This window comes from Polypterus senegalus, chromosome 2 (assembly GCF_016835505.1).
Source record: "Polypterus senegalus isolate Bchr_013 chromosome 2, ASM1683550v1, whole genome shotgun sequence".
NCBI lineage: Eukaryota > Metazoa > Chordata > Cladistia > Polypteriformes > Polypteridae > Polypterus > Polypterus senegalus.
The window spans coordinates 152,575,902-152,593,713 of NC_053155.1; the positions used below are offsets into that span (position 1 = coordinate 152,575,902).

Here is a 17,812-nt window from a genome sequence, read left to right on the forward strand (position 1 = left end):
ATAATTATGTACGACATATGTAAATGCATAAATATTTCCCAGAATTTTTAAGTTTGATTTGAATCTCTTTATATATATATATATAAAAAAAATCCTGGATTGTAAAAGCCAGGCGACGAGACGTGATCTTCTCGGAAGTTCTCAAAAGACATTTTAAAGACCTGCGAGACAACAAAGACGGGCCATGAAGCATCTCGCGGGGACCGTAAATATAAAACTTGGTGCCAAGAGATTGTCCCAGGGCAGTCTCGCGGGGACGTGGAACATTAGAGTCTTGCAAGACACGCCCTACTTATCAATTAAGAGCTCAGACAGCCCAACAAAACATTCAGTCATGTAAAGTCACGTGGCACACACAGATCCTGTGCTCTCAGCAAAGAAGAAAGAGCAGTGCGGAGAAAAGAAATACATATGCAGAGAAAGGTACATAATATGAAAGTATTTTAGCGTCCCAGCCAAGATAAAGCCTTTTTTGTTTTAAGTGAATGTTAGGACCGTTCGAGGTAGGGCAGAGTACACCACAGCAGACTGATAGCTGGGTGCTGATTGATGCGGTAAACGAGAGGCGAGACCCTTGGGAGGAAAGATTGGAGAGGGTGCTAGAAAGTTGTGTTTGGGGTTACGCAGTCGGCGATTGTTAAAGTAGAACTTTTGTCACACTTTATTACGTCAGTCGCTACAGTATCAAAACAAAAAGATAGCACAGATCGCATTGACGCAAACAAAAGGAAATTAGTTTAAGTCAGAGAATTTCAAAAATGGGATTTAACTCGCATGCATTTACTGGTTACTTTGTAAAAAAAAATATTAACTGCTGATGATGTGGATCATTTTGTCTGTGCTGAAATTCCAAACAGAGAAACGTATCCAAAATTATGGTACAAAGTCATTAAACACAAGTCTCACAGACCTCATTTAAAAGATTCCAAATCTTGTTTTTACAGAAGTTCTGAAATGAAAGTGAAACTAACTAATGAAATAGCAACAATTCGAAGAAAAAAAAATCTTACAAGTGTGTATCCAGAAAACCAAACACGGGGGTTGGCGAGCAAAGTGAGCAGGGGGCAAAGCCCCCTAGTATATTAAAAAAAAAAATATTTTTAAATATGAAACTTTCATATCTAAGTTAATATTTCAAATGCATATTACTCAGTACTGAGCCACTGATATGCTATTGCATGTTACATTTTATTTCCTTTAATGAGGAACATTAGTTTTGCTTCATAACTATATTATGCTTAGTGATCTTTTTAAAATCATTTGGATTTTGAAACTTTGCCTGTATTTTTCACCATGTTCTCACCTGTTTCTTTATACCTGCTTTATATTTAACCTATTGACATTATAATAATTTTGAAATCATCTTTTCTTCCCCTGGCTGTTAGTCTGCTTTAAAATAAATATTCTCATTAATAATTGTATCAGTTGCTTTATGCTACTTATGCTTAACCCAAGATCTCCAGACTTACTTGTAGTTTCATACCAAATGGAGATTTAGTCATGAGTGCAGAAAATATTTAATTAAATGCACCATTGACAATAGAGTTAGCAGTTACCATTAAATAATTAATAATTTGAAATGTGAAAAAGGACATAAAAATTATTTAATGGAAACTTTAAAATTGGAAACTGATTATCAATTTGCAAATTGCAATTAGATTATGAAAATTAATTTGGGATTTCCAAGTTATATTGATTCAATAAAAACAAAATAAAAAATGTCCATTAGATGATTATATCTTTACCAGTAATGTGCAGTGAATACACTTGATTTGAGCATTCATAGTTTTCATACTCTTTTCTTAGCATTCATTTGCTCAGAGGTTGATGCACTTGCTGCTTCCTGAGCAGCTCTTCTTTTCTCCACCCTAGCAGCCCTCTTCTTCTCTTCTTTCGTTGGCATCTTTTCACATTAAAACATTAAAACACAGTGTTTGTGTTGCAATTATTTAGTACATTTTCCTTAATTTTTCACTTAAGCTGGCAGTTAAGTCTTCCATCTGCCTCAAGAATGATTTAAGATATGAAGAGATAGGAGAAGTGACTGCAAAGGTGGTAGGGAATGATAATGGCACCCGTATGCATGCGCCACAATAAAAAGAGGAATAACCTTGGAGGTCAATCATCACGTAGTATATGTGTACGAAATTTCAGGTCAATAGTTCAAACGGTTTGCGAGCCACATGTGATTTAAAATTACTGGACAGCCATGGTAGTGTATTATATAAGAAGATATTATATAATTAAAATTAATTAGCATTTTTTTTTGTTTTGTTACCAACACATTTTTTTAATTGACTTGATCTATAAAAAGTAAGACAAATACCTGTTAAGAGAATATACTGTAAAAATGTAGGTACTGTAATGCTACATTTGGTTTTCTACAGCTAGGCTGCAAATCCTGTAGAAAGTAAACAGAAGAACAGTCCTAATTATTCATTTCTGTACGGCTTGTTTTCTCTCCTTTTTATTCCAGTAAGATATACTTTCTGCCCTGTGACAAACTTCAAAACTGCTGTACTGTAACTTTGTGCTATGACTCACAACAAATCCTTTGACTGCAGTGCAGTTGCATTAACTTACAATATATCCCTGTATTTGCCAAGAATGTATGATTTCCTTTGCTCCTCATTGCTGCTCTTTAGTTTGTTTATCTTGTCTATGGAATGTTCTGTTACAGTATACCTCATAGATGACTTTAATGAGATAAACCAGACAAACTATGCAGTGTATTGCTTTATTGAAATATGTATCTAGTGTTAAATACTTAATTGTTTTTGGTGTATTTAAAATGTGAGTGGTTCTAGAAATAAGGATGCTTTAGAGCTACTTTAAAATTACATAATAAGGTCCTGTGCTGAAATTGGTTGATTGTTTCTAAAGACAATGGAATTTTATATATTTTTCCATCTTGTTTTTAACAAGGTCCAAGGTGAGTCCTTCCAGTATAAATATAAGCTTTGTTGTTTTAAGTTATATTAAGGAAACAGTTAAGTATGACTCCTGTAGTGATTGCAATGCTGTCCTTTGTCCTATTTACTTTTTTTAAGAAAATTTTACAACTACTACAGAAGTTTGTTTCATCTTTGTATCAGGGCATTCTTTAATATTTAATATTCTACTTTTTTGATGGTGAAATAATTTTTATTTAAAATTCATTTAATATACACTGTAATGATAAACCTGATATAATGCAGATGACACATTTCTGTTTACATGATTAAATTTATTCATTATATGGTTTTAAAAATAATTTTTACATTTTCTTTTTGATTCAGTTTTATTGGTGTTCAAAGAAAAACTCACATAACACATAAAGTAGAATACTTTATCGTACAGTTGCCGCCCTTTAACAGCTATTTACAGGACAATGTTGCCCTTTTATGTTGCAGGCACATATGTTAATTTGAAATGGTAATAGAGGAAGAAAAATATACAGACTGTAAAAAAATGTTTTGGCCTTTAGTAGTGGAATATATTGAGTCATACTTCAATTACCAGCTACAAAAACAGTCTGGTAAAATATTTTACACCAATCTAAAAAAAAAACAAATGGCCCTGCATGACAGAGTTAAAACAGAATGTGTGGTATTAATGATGAAGTCTTTTGATTGAGATATGCATTCTTATTTTAAATAATTCCAAAATATTGGAAAGGACATTCATTTTTAAAATTTGTTAATGAAAAAGAATGATAAAAACACAGAATAATCATTTTACATATACCTTTTTTAAAAACTCTTTATAGGTTTATGGGGTCATTATTATGCACTGCACTCCCATTATTTAGATTTACACTTTGAACTGTGAATGATGTGACAAACATGGTTTTACTGTCTTTTACTTTTTACTATTTTCTCATTTTTTTATACAGTATTTTCTGTTAAGACATACAAACTGTCACTTCAAAACTGGTTTTGTTCTTCAGTCTTTGAAAATCTTTTATAAACCATTTAAGTTGAACTTACATTTTTATTTGTCATCTGTGTCTTAAAGATTTTAATTTTTATTTGCATACAGTATGTCTTATGAGTTCTGTTATTGCTCCATATTATTTGTATTCTATTAATTGTTCATACATTTATAGATATATAGATAGATATGTATGCAGAGGCTTAAAAGGTTTATCATTTACAGCTTAATGAGTAACAGTAATGATGTTGTCATTCACATAAAATCTATGGTTGTTTGATTTTCTCCAACACCTATTTATACCCATGCTTTGTTAGTCCATAAAGTTTTCAATACGTTATACACTTTAGATTAGATTAGATTAAAAACAGAACCTTAAAATACTAATGAAAAATGAAAATAAACACTAGTGTGATGTACATTTAGCTTTTATAGTTTGCTAAATTAACCTGTTTCTAGATTGTCTTTTAGTTTCATTTTTAATTCTCATATTTCACATTTTTTCTATTTTTGTTCTCCTGTAGCCATATACTTCAAGGATTATTTTAAAGCCTGGTAAGTGAAGTTCATGATTATGAAATGGTTCAGTTAGTGCATAATTATCAGTACTGAAAATTGACAAAAACTCTACACATTTTAGCTAAATGTCTTTTAACTATGAACAACTTTTGTCTTAGTTTTGTATAACTTTATCAATCCAGTAGTAATCCTGCTGTGTCTATACTAAGTATTCAATTTAAGGTAAATTAACATTCATCCATCCATTATCCATCCATCCATCCATTAGCCAACCCGCTATATCCTAACTACAGGGTCACAGGAGTCTGCTGGAGCCAATCCCAGCCAACACAGGGCGCAAGGCAGGAAACAAACCCCGGGCAGGGCGCCGGCTCACCGCAGGGCACACACACACACACCCCCGGGACAATTTTGGATCGCCAATGCACCTAAGCTGCATGTCTCTGGACTGTGGGAATTAACAGTTACATAATAATTGAATCTTTAACTGGACACATATCGTATTTCTCAGCCATATTGTATGTATAGGTGCCATCTCTGGGGGTACATTGTGTGAACTGCCCCCCACGTCTGGGAGGTGATGCCAGAAAAAAAGTTGCAATACTTACATTGTTTTACAAAGTACATACTGGATGCATTTACGTTTATACATTGCTATAGACTACTTAGAATACAGTACTTACAAACTGATGCTCAAACTGACTTAATTAAAAATTTTGGCTCATATTAGATTTTTTGTTTGACTGTTCAAATTAACTTCCAAATCCACTATGACTGTGTACAGTTATCTTTAATGAATTTGCGTTGCAATGCATAAAATTAATGAAACCAAATTTGTCAGACAAAAACGACCTAATAGACAACCATGAATTAAAACAACATGCTGGCTGCTGTGCTACTTCACATTGTTTTTAATGCAGAATGTCTGCAAAAATTGTCATATCATAATCACATGGAAGACAAATAACAAACTAAAGATTGCAGACATCACTTTGTGTCCTCTTACGTATCTATACCTGCTGCAGAAACCTGTAGACATGGTGGAAGATTCGGGACTGATGAGAGCAAGATACGGAGGGGCTTGATTCAAAGCATTGGTTTCAATGATGCACTCTGTTCATCAGACTACACATAGCAATTGGGCTGTATTGGATTAACTTTAACTGAATTAAGTGTGTTTTAATTGCTTAATACTGGAACATTGCATTTGTCCAGTTGAGCTAAAAATATTTTGCTGATTTTCATTTGCACTCTGCATCTGATGCTTCTGATGTCCAACAGTAGTCAGCCAGCATTGATAGATTCCACTTGCCCTGATATCATATTTCTGTAATTAAATAGGAGAACCCTTTTTCCTTGTTCATTACTCACAAGATTATCAGGGAAGAAGTCAAAGTGTGAATGTAGAAACTGAACCTTCAGCAATATATTCAACTTCATGGATTTCCTCCAACCTCACAAGTAGATTTTTAAACTACTTGTCATTGATGACATGTATTTTTTTGTGAACCAACAAAAATGTCTTCATTAATCTACACATCAGTTATTCATGGAAACATCTGTCTTGAATATCAAAATCCTTCACATTCCTTATTCTTGCCTTTTACACAATTTTCAAATTGTGCCAAATGTTTTTCAAGTGTCATAAGTTTATGTGAAGAGGATTTAAAAATATCTTTGCTGGGTTATTATAATAATAACAATAATAATAATACATTTTATTTATACTCAACCTTTTTCATGCTCAAAGCAGTTTGCAGAAATGTAAAATAAACAATAGGGCATATACAACATGGAATACAAATAATATCCACATAAAACACTAAAGATAATCGCAGCATACATAAGGATTTGAAATAGAATAAGAGACAATACATCAGAATAAAATACAAAAGTACAAAATACTACAAGATAACCTTAAACAAATAACAATTTGTGATACAAATGCTAATCATCTTGAGTATCTAGACAAAGAGGGTAAACTGAATAAGGGTCAGAATGTCAGAATAAGTTAAATGCCTTCCTGAACAAATTCGTTTTAAGTTGTTTTTTAAGAAAATTAATTGATTTGAATGATGAAATTAATTTAGGGAGTTCCCAAAGTCTACCTACAATAGAAATGAAGGTTCTGTCACACATAGAGCACAGGTTTGTTTGGTCACAACAAGATTGCCAGAATTATTGGACTTTAGTGGGCAAATAGGAGTGTAATGATGGAAGAGGTTACTGATGTAGTCAAGTACAAGGCCATTTAAAGCTTTGTAGATTAGTAATAGAATTTTGTATTCATATAAGACATAGGAAGCCAGTGAAGAAGGGACAGAATGGGTGTAATGTGCTTGCTATTGTGGGTCTGTGCAAGGACTCTTGTAATAGAATTTTGAAATAGCTGGAGCTGTGATAAAAGATAGAACAGGCATCTGCCAGTGCTGAGTTACAGCAGTCAATGCAGGATGTGAAAAAAACATGGAAAAGTTTCTCAGCATTAGGCGAAATGGTGACTCTGTGACAAAAGAACTGCACTGGTATCTGGAAGGTTGCCAGTTCAAATTCTGTTACTGCCAGAAGGGATCCTACTCTGTTGGGCCCTTGAGCAAGGCCCTTTAACCAGAAAATTGTTGCAGGGTGCTGTACAATGGCTAACCCTGAGCTCTGGTTCCCCAAGGTCATGTGAAAAAACAGTTTCTTATGTAAAAAAGGTGAGATTTGTTGTTACAGAGTTGGAAATAAAAAGGTTTCTTATTGTGGATTATGTGAGTAGAATAAGAAAAGGAGGAATGAAAAAATGACATCAAGATTCTTGACAGAAGTAGAAGGTCTGAAGATATTATCACCAAGAGTAATTGAAAATTTAAATGACTTAGGTTTTGTTGCAATTTAATTTGAAGTTATATTCCTTCTAGGATTTAATTTTACTGAGGCAAGTTGTGAGCTGAGAACTTTTACTTTTAACACTGAACTAGATCTGAGTATCATCCGCATAAAAACGATATCCCATTCCAAAGCTACAAATAAAATGGCCAGAGGGGAGGTGTGTAGATACAGAACAGCAGAGGGACGACAACAGAGCCCTGAGCAACTCTGTGTGTAACTGTTCTTGAGCTGCACATACTGTTACTATTACTAAAAAACTATTGCCTGTCTGATAAATAGGAAGCCACTGGTCAACAGAATATTATGCTTGACAGAATCAAATGCTGCAATAATGTCTAACAGAATTAATACTCTGATTTGTCCAGTGTCTGTTGCCATATGCAAATCATTACTAACTTCAAGAAGAACAGTTTCATTTCTGTACTGTGTTTTTAAGCCAGACTGAAAGAGTCTCATTAGCTTATTATATGTTAAATAACAAGTGAGTGTGGAAGACAGAACACGCTCTAGAACTTCTTCCACACCTAGTAATTCCAGTTATGAGAGGAGTTCTCATAGATTTAATTGTGATCTGCCAGGCTTCACAAAATTTTAACCTGAGGCTTTGCCTCTAGGGATAGGTCTCAGGCTTCAAAAGATGCCTTTTAAAAAAAATTGTTTTGGATGTGCTCTGTCTCTAGGTATGTCAGAGGAGTGGGACTTTGTGAAATGTGGTCTAGCCTCACGTGAGGATGCAAAATACTAGGGGGATAGAGAAAGAGAGCAAGATATTTTTAATCTGTCCTTTTAATCATAATAATTGTAAGAGCCAAATAAGCAATAGGCTTCATGGTAATAACTCCTGTAAAAACTGGAAATTAAGGTCAAAGCTGTCTTATGTAATAATGTAATGTAATCTTAAATTAATGCTACAAAATGTCAGAGATGAAATGTCATGTTAAATTAAGACCTCAAAATGTCAGAAGCAATGTCTCCATAACCAAATAGTTAACTTTTTGAGCTGGAATGTTGAAGGTCTTAATCTCAAATTAAAAAGAAAGGAAGCATTTTCTAACCTAACAAGTTTAAACGCTAAAATAGTATTTTTATAGGAGATTATTAAGCAATTATTAAGTAAGGATCACTTTTGGCTGAACAAAGACTGGGCTGGCCAAATACTCCACTCCAGTTTTACAAAGAAGACTAGAGGTGTGGGAATTCTTATACATAGAAGAATCTCATTTGTACTATCAGATGTGTTATCTGATTCTGAAGGGAGATATGTGATTGTCATGGGTAATTTATTTAACTGTAAAGCGATTTTGATAATTATCTATATACCTAATGTGGATGATAGAGACTTCATCCACAACATATTTGCATCTATTCCAAATGCGAACACTCATAAAATTATAATAAATGTGGTCTTTAATTGTGTTTTAAATCTAGACCTAGATAGGTCTCCTGCCACAGGGGTGACAACATCTATAACTTATCAGACCCCTGAAGATGTCTAAACCCAAACTCAAGAGCATATTCCTTCTACTCACCAGTGCATCTCTGTTATTCAAAAATTGATTATTTCTTCATAGATAACAATTTCTTGTTATCTCCAGCCATGCCCTTTTGATCATGGAGCATAAAATCACTATGTCCCACATACTCATCTCACAACTGCCGTCTTAACCCACTTTTATTTGCAGAGAAGAACTGTACAGAATTTATATCCTTATAAATTATCCTCAGTGGTTTCTGCAGGAATACACTGGGAAACTTTGAAGGCTTTCTTAAGAGGACAGGTTATTTCATATCTTTCCCACAAAAATAAATTGGAAACCAAGAAGGTATCAGAGCTAATCAGTGAAATTACTAGAATAGATCAAGAACATGCCAGATGTCCAAATGAGGCACTTTATAGGAAAAGACAGACTCTGCATACAGAGCTTAACCTCTTAACAACTAAAGAAATAGAATAAATAATCTTAAATCAGTACTATGAACATGGAGAGAAGGCTAATAATATCTTAGCTCAACAAATCCACAAGCAGAAAATTTGTAATGCAATCCCTGCAATCACCAACACAGATGAGAAGACAAAATCATTGACCATAAAAATATAATGCACATATTTGGAGACTACTATAAGTCCTTATATTCTACTCAGTTTAAAGAAGACAAGACACAACCTAATGTGTTTCCAGGCGCATTACAGATACCACAACTAGATACTCTTAGTGCAGAAGAACTGGATACACCTCTGGCACTCTCAGAATTACTAGATGCTATACAGTTACTTCAGAGTGGGAAAGCAGCAGGCCCTGATGGGTACACTGCAGAATTTTATAAAAAATTCTCAAATAAGTTAACTTCCCTTTTATTAGCAACATTTACAGAAGCCAGAGACAATAAAATTATTCATCAAACGTTTCACCAAGCATTAATTACCATCTTTCCTAAGCAAAATAAAGTCTTATTACAATGTGCATTATAGACCAATCTCACTTTTGAATAATGATGTTAAGATACTCTCCAAAGTCCTAGCTAAAAGGATTGAGAAAGTGCTTCCTTCAGTAATATTACAAGACCAAACTGGATTTATTAAAGGCATACGCCTGTTTAATATAGTGTATTCACGCACAAAGTCTAACACTCCAGAGTTATTATTATTGTTGGATGCAGAAAAAGCATTTGATATGGTTGAATAGATCTCTTTACTACATTCCAGAAATTTGGGTTTGGCCTGAACATATGTGCATGGATCAAACTACTGTATGCTAGTCCAGAAGCTTCAGTTTGTATTAATAACAGTAATTCAGACTACTTCAAACTACTGTATAATGTGGTATTAGACAAGGATGCCCCTTATCACCACTGCTTTTTGCAATCACCATTGAGCAACTGGCAGTTTACTTTCGAAATCCTTATGGGATAAAGGTGATTATCAGAGAAGGACTTGAACACAAAATTTCACTATATGCAGATGATATGGTACTGTATATATCAGATCCACAAAATACTGTGCCTGCATTCTAACAACACTAACAGAATTTCAAAAGATTTCTGGTCTCAGAATTAATTTGAATAAAAGTGTGCTTTTTCCAGTGAACTTTCAAGCACACAATATTAGATTGGACACCTTCCATTTTATCATTGCAGATCAGTTTAAATACCTAGGGGTAAACATTAAAAGTAAACATAAATGTCTTCATCAACAAAATGTTGCTGTTTGCATAGAAAAACCTAAGCAAGACCTACATAGATGGTCAACCCTTCATCTCGCTTTAGCCCCAAGAATTAACATTGTCAGGATGAATATCTTTTCTAAGTTTCTTTTTCTGTTTCAAAGCATTCCAATATACATCAATAAATCATTTTTAAGAAGTTAGATTCAATCATAACCTCATTTATTTGTAATTCAAAACATCCACAATGCCAAAGGGCGACCCTACAAAGACCTAAGACAGAAAGTGGCATGGCTCTACCTAACTGTCAGTTTTATTACTGAGTGACGAATATACAAGCTATTAAAACCTGGACATGGACACACATAGATGAACATATACAGGCTTGATCCACAATAGAAATAAAATCCTGCAGCACTTCTTTATATTCCTTGCTTTGTACCCCAGTAATTACACATTATCTCCAATATACTAACCACCCAATTGTGCTTCACTCATTCAGAATATGGAACCAATGTAGGGAATATTTCAAGACAGAGAAGCTTTAATCTGTGGCACTTCTGTATGACAAGCACCTTTTTCCACCCTCTCAAATGTAAGCAGCTTTTAATGTCTGGAAAACATTCAGGATTAAATCACTTAGAGATTTGTACATAGACAACGTCTTCACATCCTACAAATAATTATACTCCAAATTTAACTTTCCAGCAACATATTTCTTTCACTACCTCCAAATTAGAAACTTTGCTAAACAAAATCTGCCCAATTTTCCTCACCTTGCACCTATTTCTATTCCAGAAAAAATATTGATCAGTCTTGAGTACAGCATTTCTGTACAATACATAAACATTTCAAAGGTCCTAGAGTACAGTGGGAAAAGGATCTCTCACTTAACATTTCAGAAAAGGAGTGGAAGGTAGCAATGCACAGAATTCACTCTAGCTCCATATGCATAAATCATACAAGTATTCAACTTAAAATTATACATCGAGTGCATCTGTATTGTACTGTTAGCCAACAGGGTGCTAGCTGAAATTGGCCTACTGTTGGCCAAAGAAGAGAAGAAGAGGGGGGAGACGTGTCTGGAGGCAGAAGGACAGGAGGAAGGTAAAGAGAGTGGAACTGAGGGTAGGAACTTTGAATGTTGGCAGTATGATTGGTAAGGGAAGAGAGTTAACCGATATGATGGCAAGAAGGAAGGTTGATATATTGTGCATGCAAGACACTAAATGGAAGGGGAGTAAGACCATGTAGATCGGAGGTGGATTCAAATTGTTCTATAATGGTGTGGATGAGAGGAGAAATGGGGTAGGGATTATTCTAAAGGAGCAGTATAGCAAGAGTGTTTTTGGAGGTGAAAAGAGTGTCAGACAGAGTAATAATATTGAAGCTGGACACTGAAGGTGTGATGATGAATGTTGTCAGCGCATATGCCCCACAAGTTGGGTGTTCGATAGAGGAGAAAGAATATTTCTGGAGTGAGTTGGATGAGGTGATGGACAGTGTACCCAAGGGACAGAAAATGGTGATTGGAATGGATTTCAATGGATATGTTGAGTGGAGTGGAGGAAGATGCACACAGGTAGATTATATCCTATGCAGAAGAGTCAATGTGAAGGAGATTAAAGACAGCAAAGTGTTGGCAGGGGAAAGTGCAGTTAGGCAGCAAAGGATGGTGAGAAGAGAGAGGGCAGAGCAAGGGATCAAATGGTGGAAGTTGAAAAAGGAAAACTGCAAGGTTGAGTTTAGGGAGGAGGTAAAAAAGGCACAGGGGGGCAATGAAGTGTTGCCAGAGAGCTGGGCAAAAGCAGCAGAAGTAGTAAGAATAACAACAAGACGGGTGCTTGGTGTGACATCTGGACAGAGAAAGGAGGAAAAGGAAACCTGGTGGTGGAATGGAGAAGTACAGGAGAGTATATAGAGGAAGAGAAGTTTGATAGTCAGAGAGATGCAGAAAGTAGACAAGAGAGCAAGGAGATAAGGCGCAAGGTGAAGAGAGAGGTGGAGAAGGCTAAAGAAAAGGCGTATAATGAGTTGTATGAGAGGCTGGACACAAAGGGTACGAACTGGGAAAGATGTGCAGCAGGTTAGGATGATAAAGGATAAAGATGGAAATGTACTCATAAGTGAGGAAAGTGTGTTGAGCAGATGGAAAGAGCACTTTGAGAGGCTGATTAATGAAGAGAATGAGAGAGAGAAAGAAGGTTGGATGATGTGGAGATAGTAAATCAGGAAGTGCAAAGGATTAGCAAGGAGGAAGTAAGGACAGCTGTGCAGAGGGTAAAGAATGGAAAAGCTGTTGGTCCAGATGATATACCTGTGGAGGTGTTTAGGAGTTTTTAACCAGATTATTTAATTAAATCTTGGAAAGTGAGAGGATGACTGAGAAATGGAGAAGTGTAGTGGTACTGATTTTTAAGAATAAGGGGGATGTGCAGAGCTGTAGTAACTACAGGGGGATAAAATTGATGAGCCACAGCATGAAGTTATGGGAAAGAGTAATGGGAGCTAGGTTAAGAAGGGAGGTGATGATTAGTGAGTAGCAGTATGGTTTCATGCCAGGAAAGAGCACCACAGATGCAGTGTTTACTCTGAGGGTGTTGATGGAGAAGTATAGAGAAGCCCAGAAGGTGTTGCAGGGTGCCTCGAGAGGAGTTGTGGTATTGTACGAGGAAATCGGGAGTGGCAGAGAAGTATGTAAGAGTTGTACAGGTTAGATGCATTGGCAATCCTAAATTATCCCTAGTGTGTGCTTGGTGTGTGTGTGCCCTGTGGTGGGCTGGCACCCTGCCCGGGATTTGTTCCTGCCTTGCACCCTGTGTTGGCTGGGACTGGCTTCAGCAGACCCCCGAGACCCTGTGTTAGGATATAGAGGGTTGGATAATGAATGGATGGATGGATGTATGAGGGAAGTGTGACAGTGGTGAAAACTGCAGTAGGAGTGACGGATGCATTCAACGTGGAAGTGGGATTACATCAGGGATCAGCTCTGAGCCCTTTCTTATTTGCAATGGTGATGGACAGGTTGACAGATGAGATTAGATAGGAATCCCCATAGCCTATGATGTTTGCTGATGACATTTTGACCTGTAGCGACAGTAGGGAGCAGGTCGAGGAGACCCTGGATAGTTGGAGGTTTGCTCTGGAGAGGAGAGGAATGAAGGTCAGTAAGAACAAGACAGAATACATGTTTGTGAATGAGATGGAGGTCAGAGGAATGGTGAGGATGCAGGGAGTAGAGTTGGTGAAGGTTGATGAGTTTAAATACTTGGGATCAACAATTCTGAGTAGAGGGGTTTGTGGAAGAGAGGTGGAAAAGAGAGTGCAGGCAGGGTGGAATGGGTGGAGAAGAGTGTTAGGAGTGATTTGTGACAGATGGGTATCAGCAACAGTGAAATGGAAGGTCTAAAGGACAATAGTGAGAACAGCTATGTTATATGGGTTAGAGACGGTGGCACTGACCAGAAAGCAGAAGACAGAGCTAGAGGTGGCAGAGTTAAAGATGTTAAGATTTGCATTGGATGTGACGAGGATGGACAGGATTAGAAATTAGTATATTAGAGGGTCAGCTCAAGTTGGACGGTTGGGAGACAAAGTTTGAGAGCCGAGATTGCATTGGTTTGTACATGTGCATTACCATTACCAGTAGCACAAATCTAAAGGAAAAAAAGACCCACAAACCCAAACACAATTCTAGGAAAGGTGTTACCTAGTCTTTATGCTTTGTGATACTTTCATCAGTATAAAATATGAATAGTACCACTATTATCTATACTAATAAAAGGCAAAGCCCTCATTCACTCACTCACTCACTCACTCATCACTAATTCTCCAACTTTCCGTGTAGGTAGAAGGCTGAATTTTGGCAAGCTTATTCCTTACAGCTTACTTACAAAAGTTAAGCAGGATTCATTTCGAAATTCTACATGTAACGGTCATAATGGTCGACAACGTCCGCCATGTTGAAACTTCTTATTTATGGCCCCACCTTCACAAAATTTGGTAGGCGGCTTCCCTGCGCTAACCGAAATCGATGTACGTACTTATTTCGATGGTATGACGCCACTGTCGCCCGCCATATTGAACTTTCCAACGTCACTAATTCTCCAACTTCCCGTGTAGGTAGAAGGCTGAAATTTTGCCGGGTCATTCCTTACAGCTTACTTACAAAAGTTAAGCAGGTTTCATTTCAAAATTCTACGTGTAACGGTCATAACGGTCAACAACGTCCGCCATGTTGAACTTTCTTATTCATGGCCCCATCTTCACGAAATTTACTGCTTTGCCACAGGATTCATGTCTCCCTGCTGATAACTACAGCCTTTTTATTTAATCCATGGCTTCTCCGCTGTTTTATTGTTCATTTATTACGATTATAGTTATTGTGTAGGTATTTTAGACTTACTTTACATTGTTCAGGTACCCATTTCCTTTATCATTCCAACATACCCCCATTAACATGTTTATCGAGGTGATCACCATCGATCAAAGAACTGTCACTTACCGAGTGGTTTCCATGCCCAGAGATGGCACCTGCCTTTTCCATTCTCTTTGTTACATATTGCACGGCCATATCAGGCTCACTCTTGATATCCGGAGGAACATTGTGTCTTATGTATTGAATGACTGGGACAGGTTCAAGGTGTGGACTGATGACGGTACAGGAGATAATTATACTACACAGGAACACTATAAGAGTGAAATGCTTAAGCCCTTCACCTATGCATCTGCATGAGAGTTGATGGCTGCCGCTGAATTGTTTGGTTGTCACTTTCAAGTGTACCGAAATGGCCAAATATTTTATACCTTTCGACAACCGCCAATGCCTCTTAAACATCTTAGATTGACAGGTAACGATTTCAGTAGTGGACACTTTGATGTTTATGAATGTTTAAACTCTCAAAAGCTGGATATGAAGTTATTGATGAAACCGGTTGTATACTTACAATGCTTGACAGATGCCGAATGTCACTTCAACACAACAAGTCCTACAAATACTAACGTAATTGAAACAAACCATGAAACTCAAACCAATTATGACAGCAGCAATCCAAGCTGTCAGATTTGAGACAAGATTACCGATCACATGGCCAACTGTACGTTGCATGCTCAAGAGTAAGCTCAGCACACAGCTTGGTCATATTACAACCGGAGGGCCGAACTCACAATGTGGTATACAAAGAGATCCTTAACAAATAATTATTGGTATATTTTCCCTCAGTTTAAAAAGGTTTAATTTTCTTCTTAATAAAAATTTTAAGGCAGTACTTTGCCGCTGAGAAGCACGGGTATTTTGCTAGTTTGTTATATCTGCCATGCGATAGCTTCTTTGTTTTCCTAACGTTGTTTATTTTAGTAGCAGATTCTGTTCTTTTAGGCAAAATGGTGGCTGGTGCACCGGTTTATGCAGTGACTTAACAGGTTCAGGTTCTTGTGTAATTTCCAGGCTGATCACCATTTGTGTGGAGTTTATATAGTCTCCCTGTGTCAGAGAAGGTTTTCACTGATTCTACCTTAGAGAGTTATGTGTTTATTGATAATGTTTGGCCTTACCCTTCGTTTTAGAAAATGTCTTGTCATTGATGCAACTGTCCAGAGTGTCATAGTTATTGCTGTTTTGCTTTTGTGATAGTTATTCAAATTATAATGTAGAACAATAATATTATGAGCCACAAATTTTTCAGATTGCAAATGTGATACCTTAGCTATGAATTATGACCTGTCATGTCAGTACCTGCTTCTAATAGCCTGACTTTATGGTAACAATAAAGCCAACTGCTTTATTTTTAAAGGAGGCTTAGTTTCAGAGCACAATGCTAGAGAAATAAGCTCCAGCCCCTAGTGTCCAATTGGTAGAGTTAATTTATTTATTAATTTTCAAAAAAAACTCTGTCATGTCCCACAGGACTTGGAACCTAATACTGTATTTCAAGCCATTCTGACCTGACACTGTTTACATATAATTACTGTTATTTTTATTACACAATCATACCTCACCACAACAAAATCTGATACAATTATAAAAAAAAGATTACTAAGTGATATATGTAAAAAATGTTATATTATGAAATAAGCTCTATTAAACACAAGGAACAAGGAAACACTGCAAACAAATATAAATAATAAGCCTTAATATTCATGTTTTTTTAGAAATGTTTTACATGTTTATATTAGTTTTCATGTTTATATAGTTATTTATAAAAAAAGATATGACAAAAAGCACAGGTGCATTTTTTAAGTATACAATATGAGACATTTTTGTGGCCAGGTTAATTGTGTTAGCATTTAACACAATAATTACCTATAACCATACCCTACTGTTTTTTTTTCTTTGTAGGCTTCAACAAGACATATACCAGACCTATTTCTTCAAAAGTGAATGGGCGTCCATCTCCATCAAAGCCAGCTAATGGTAATTTTAAAAATTCATTTATATGCTGTTTGCATTTTGTTTATTCCCAGATACCAAGTGTTCACATTATTTTGCATGTTATTGTTAGTCATCCTAAAGGATAAATGGAACCATAAGAATATAATCATCATCTTCTGTAATAGTTTTGGTTGAAAAGCAGAATGTGAAAATAACATTCTCCATCAGAATAGCAAGGAAGAAAGTTTGGGGATGGCAAGATGTTATCGCCATTGTTAATACCTTTATTATTTTGTGGTAGTTAAATTGTCGCATTACATAAAAGGTGCATTTGTGTTTACTATTATTGTGTTTTATTATGTGTCTGATTTATGTTTTCTGTAAATACATTTATCACTACTAAGATTATATATCAAATAAAATAAAAAAGAAAACAAGGAGTCCTATGAAAAAACACAAGTGTCAAGAGCATTGAACTCAGCTATGCTTTTATCTGATGAAAGCTTGCATATTGCAATCTTTTTAGTTAGCCAATAAAAGGTGTCATTTTGCTTGACTTCTCACTACCTTTACAAAAAGTACAGAGTTCATTTCTTATGTGAAAATATTTGATAAACATACCCTTGTAATAATGAAGATGCTGATGCATCATTTGTTAGAGCCCTTAAATAGTTTACTGTGCTTCTTTCTGTGCTTTTAATTCTTCGGTTTACTTAAAATACATGAATATATGCATACTGTAGTACTGTGGGCTACTAACCAGATTTCCAAAATCTACCTACCTCAACTGTTTTAACCTACATTATTTTCTACAGTGCCAAGTGAAATGATTCAAGAATCTTTCCAGACATCAAAATCCAAAGTAGCTGCCTGGCCACAGGTTGCCGTGGGTAACGCAGAAAGTTAGTTGTTTTAACATGCATTTTTCTGAAGCTTATATGCAGTTGGTTCATGCTTGGCTAAAGGAATTATGTTG

General features: G+C 35.9%; 1 protein-coding gene across 14 annotated transcripts in view; it reads left to right on the top strand.

Annotated features, from left to right (window-relative positions):
- The window catches only part of LOC120523489 (target of Nesh-SH3), a 281,674-nt gene that overhangs the window by 152,512 nt on the left and 111,350 nt on the right, over positions 1 to 17,812 (top strand). For 13 of the 14 annotated variants that reach the window (XM_039744835.1, XM_039744841.1, XM_039744837.1 and 10 more), the window contains exons 7-9: positions 4,437 to 4,467; positions 16,804 to 16,878; positions 17,652 to 17,738. In XM_039744835.1, the coding sequence (XP_039600769.1) occupies positions 4,437 to 4,467; positions 16,804 to 16,878; positions 17,652 to 17,738 (193 nt within the window). The remainder of the gene's footprint in view (positions 1 to 4,436; positions 4,468 to 16,803; positions 16,879 to 17,651; positions 17,739 to 17,812) is intronic. The other variant, XM_039744844.1, reaches the window with a different exon arrangement.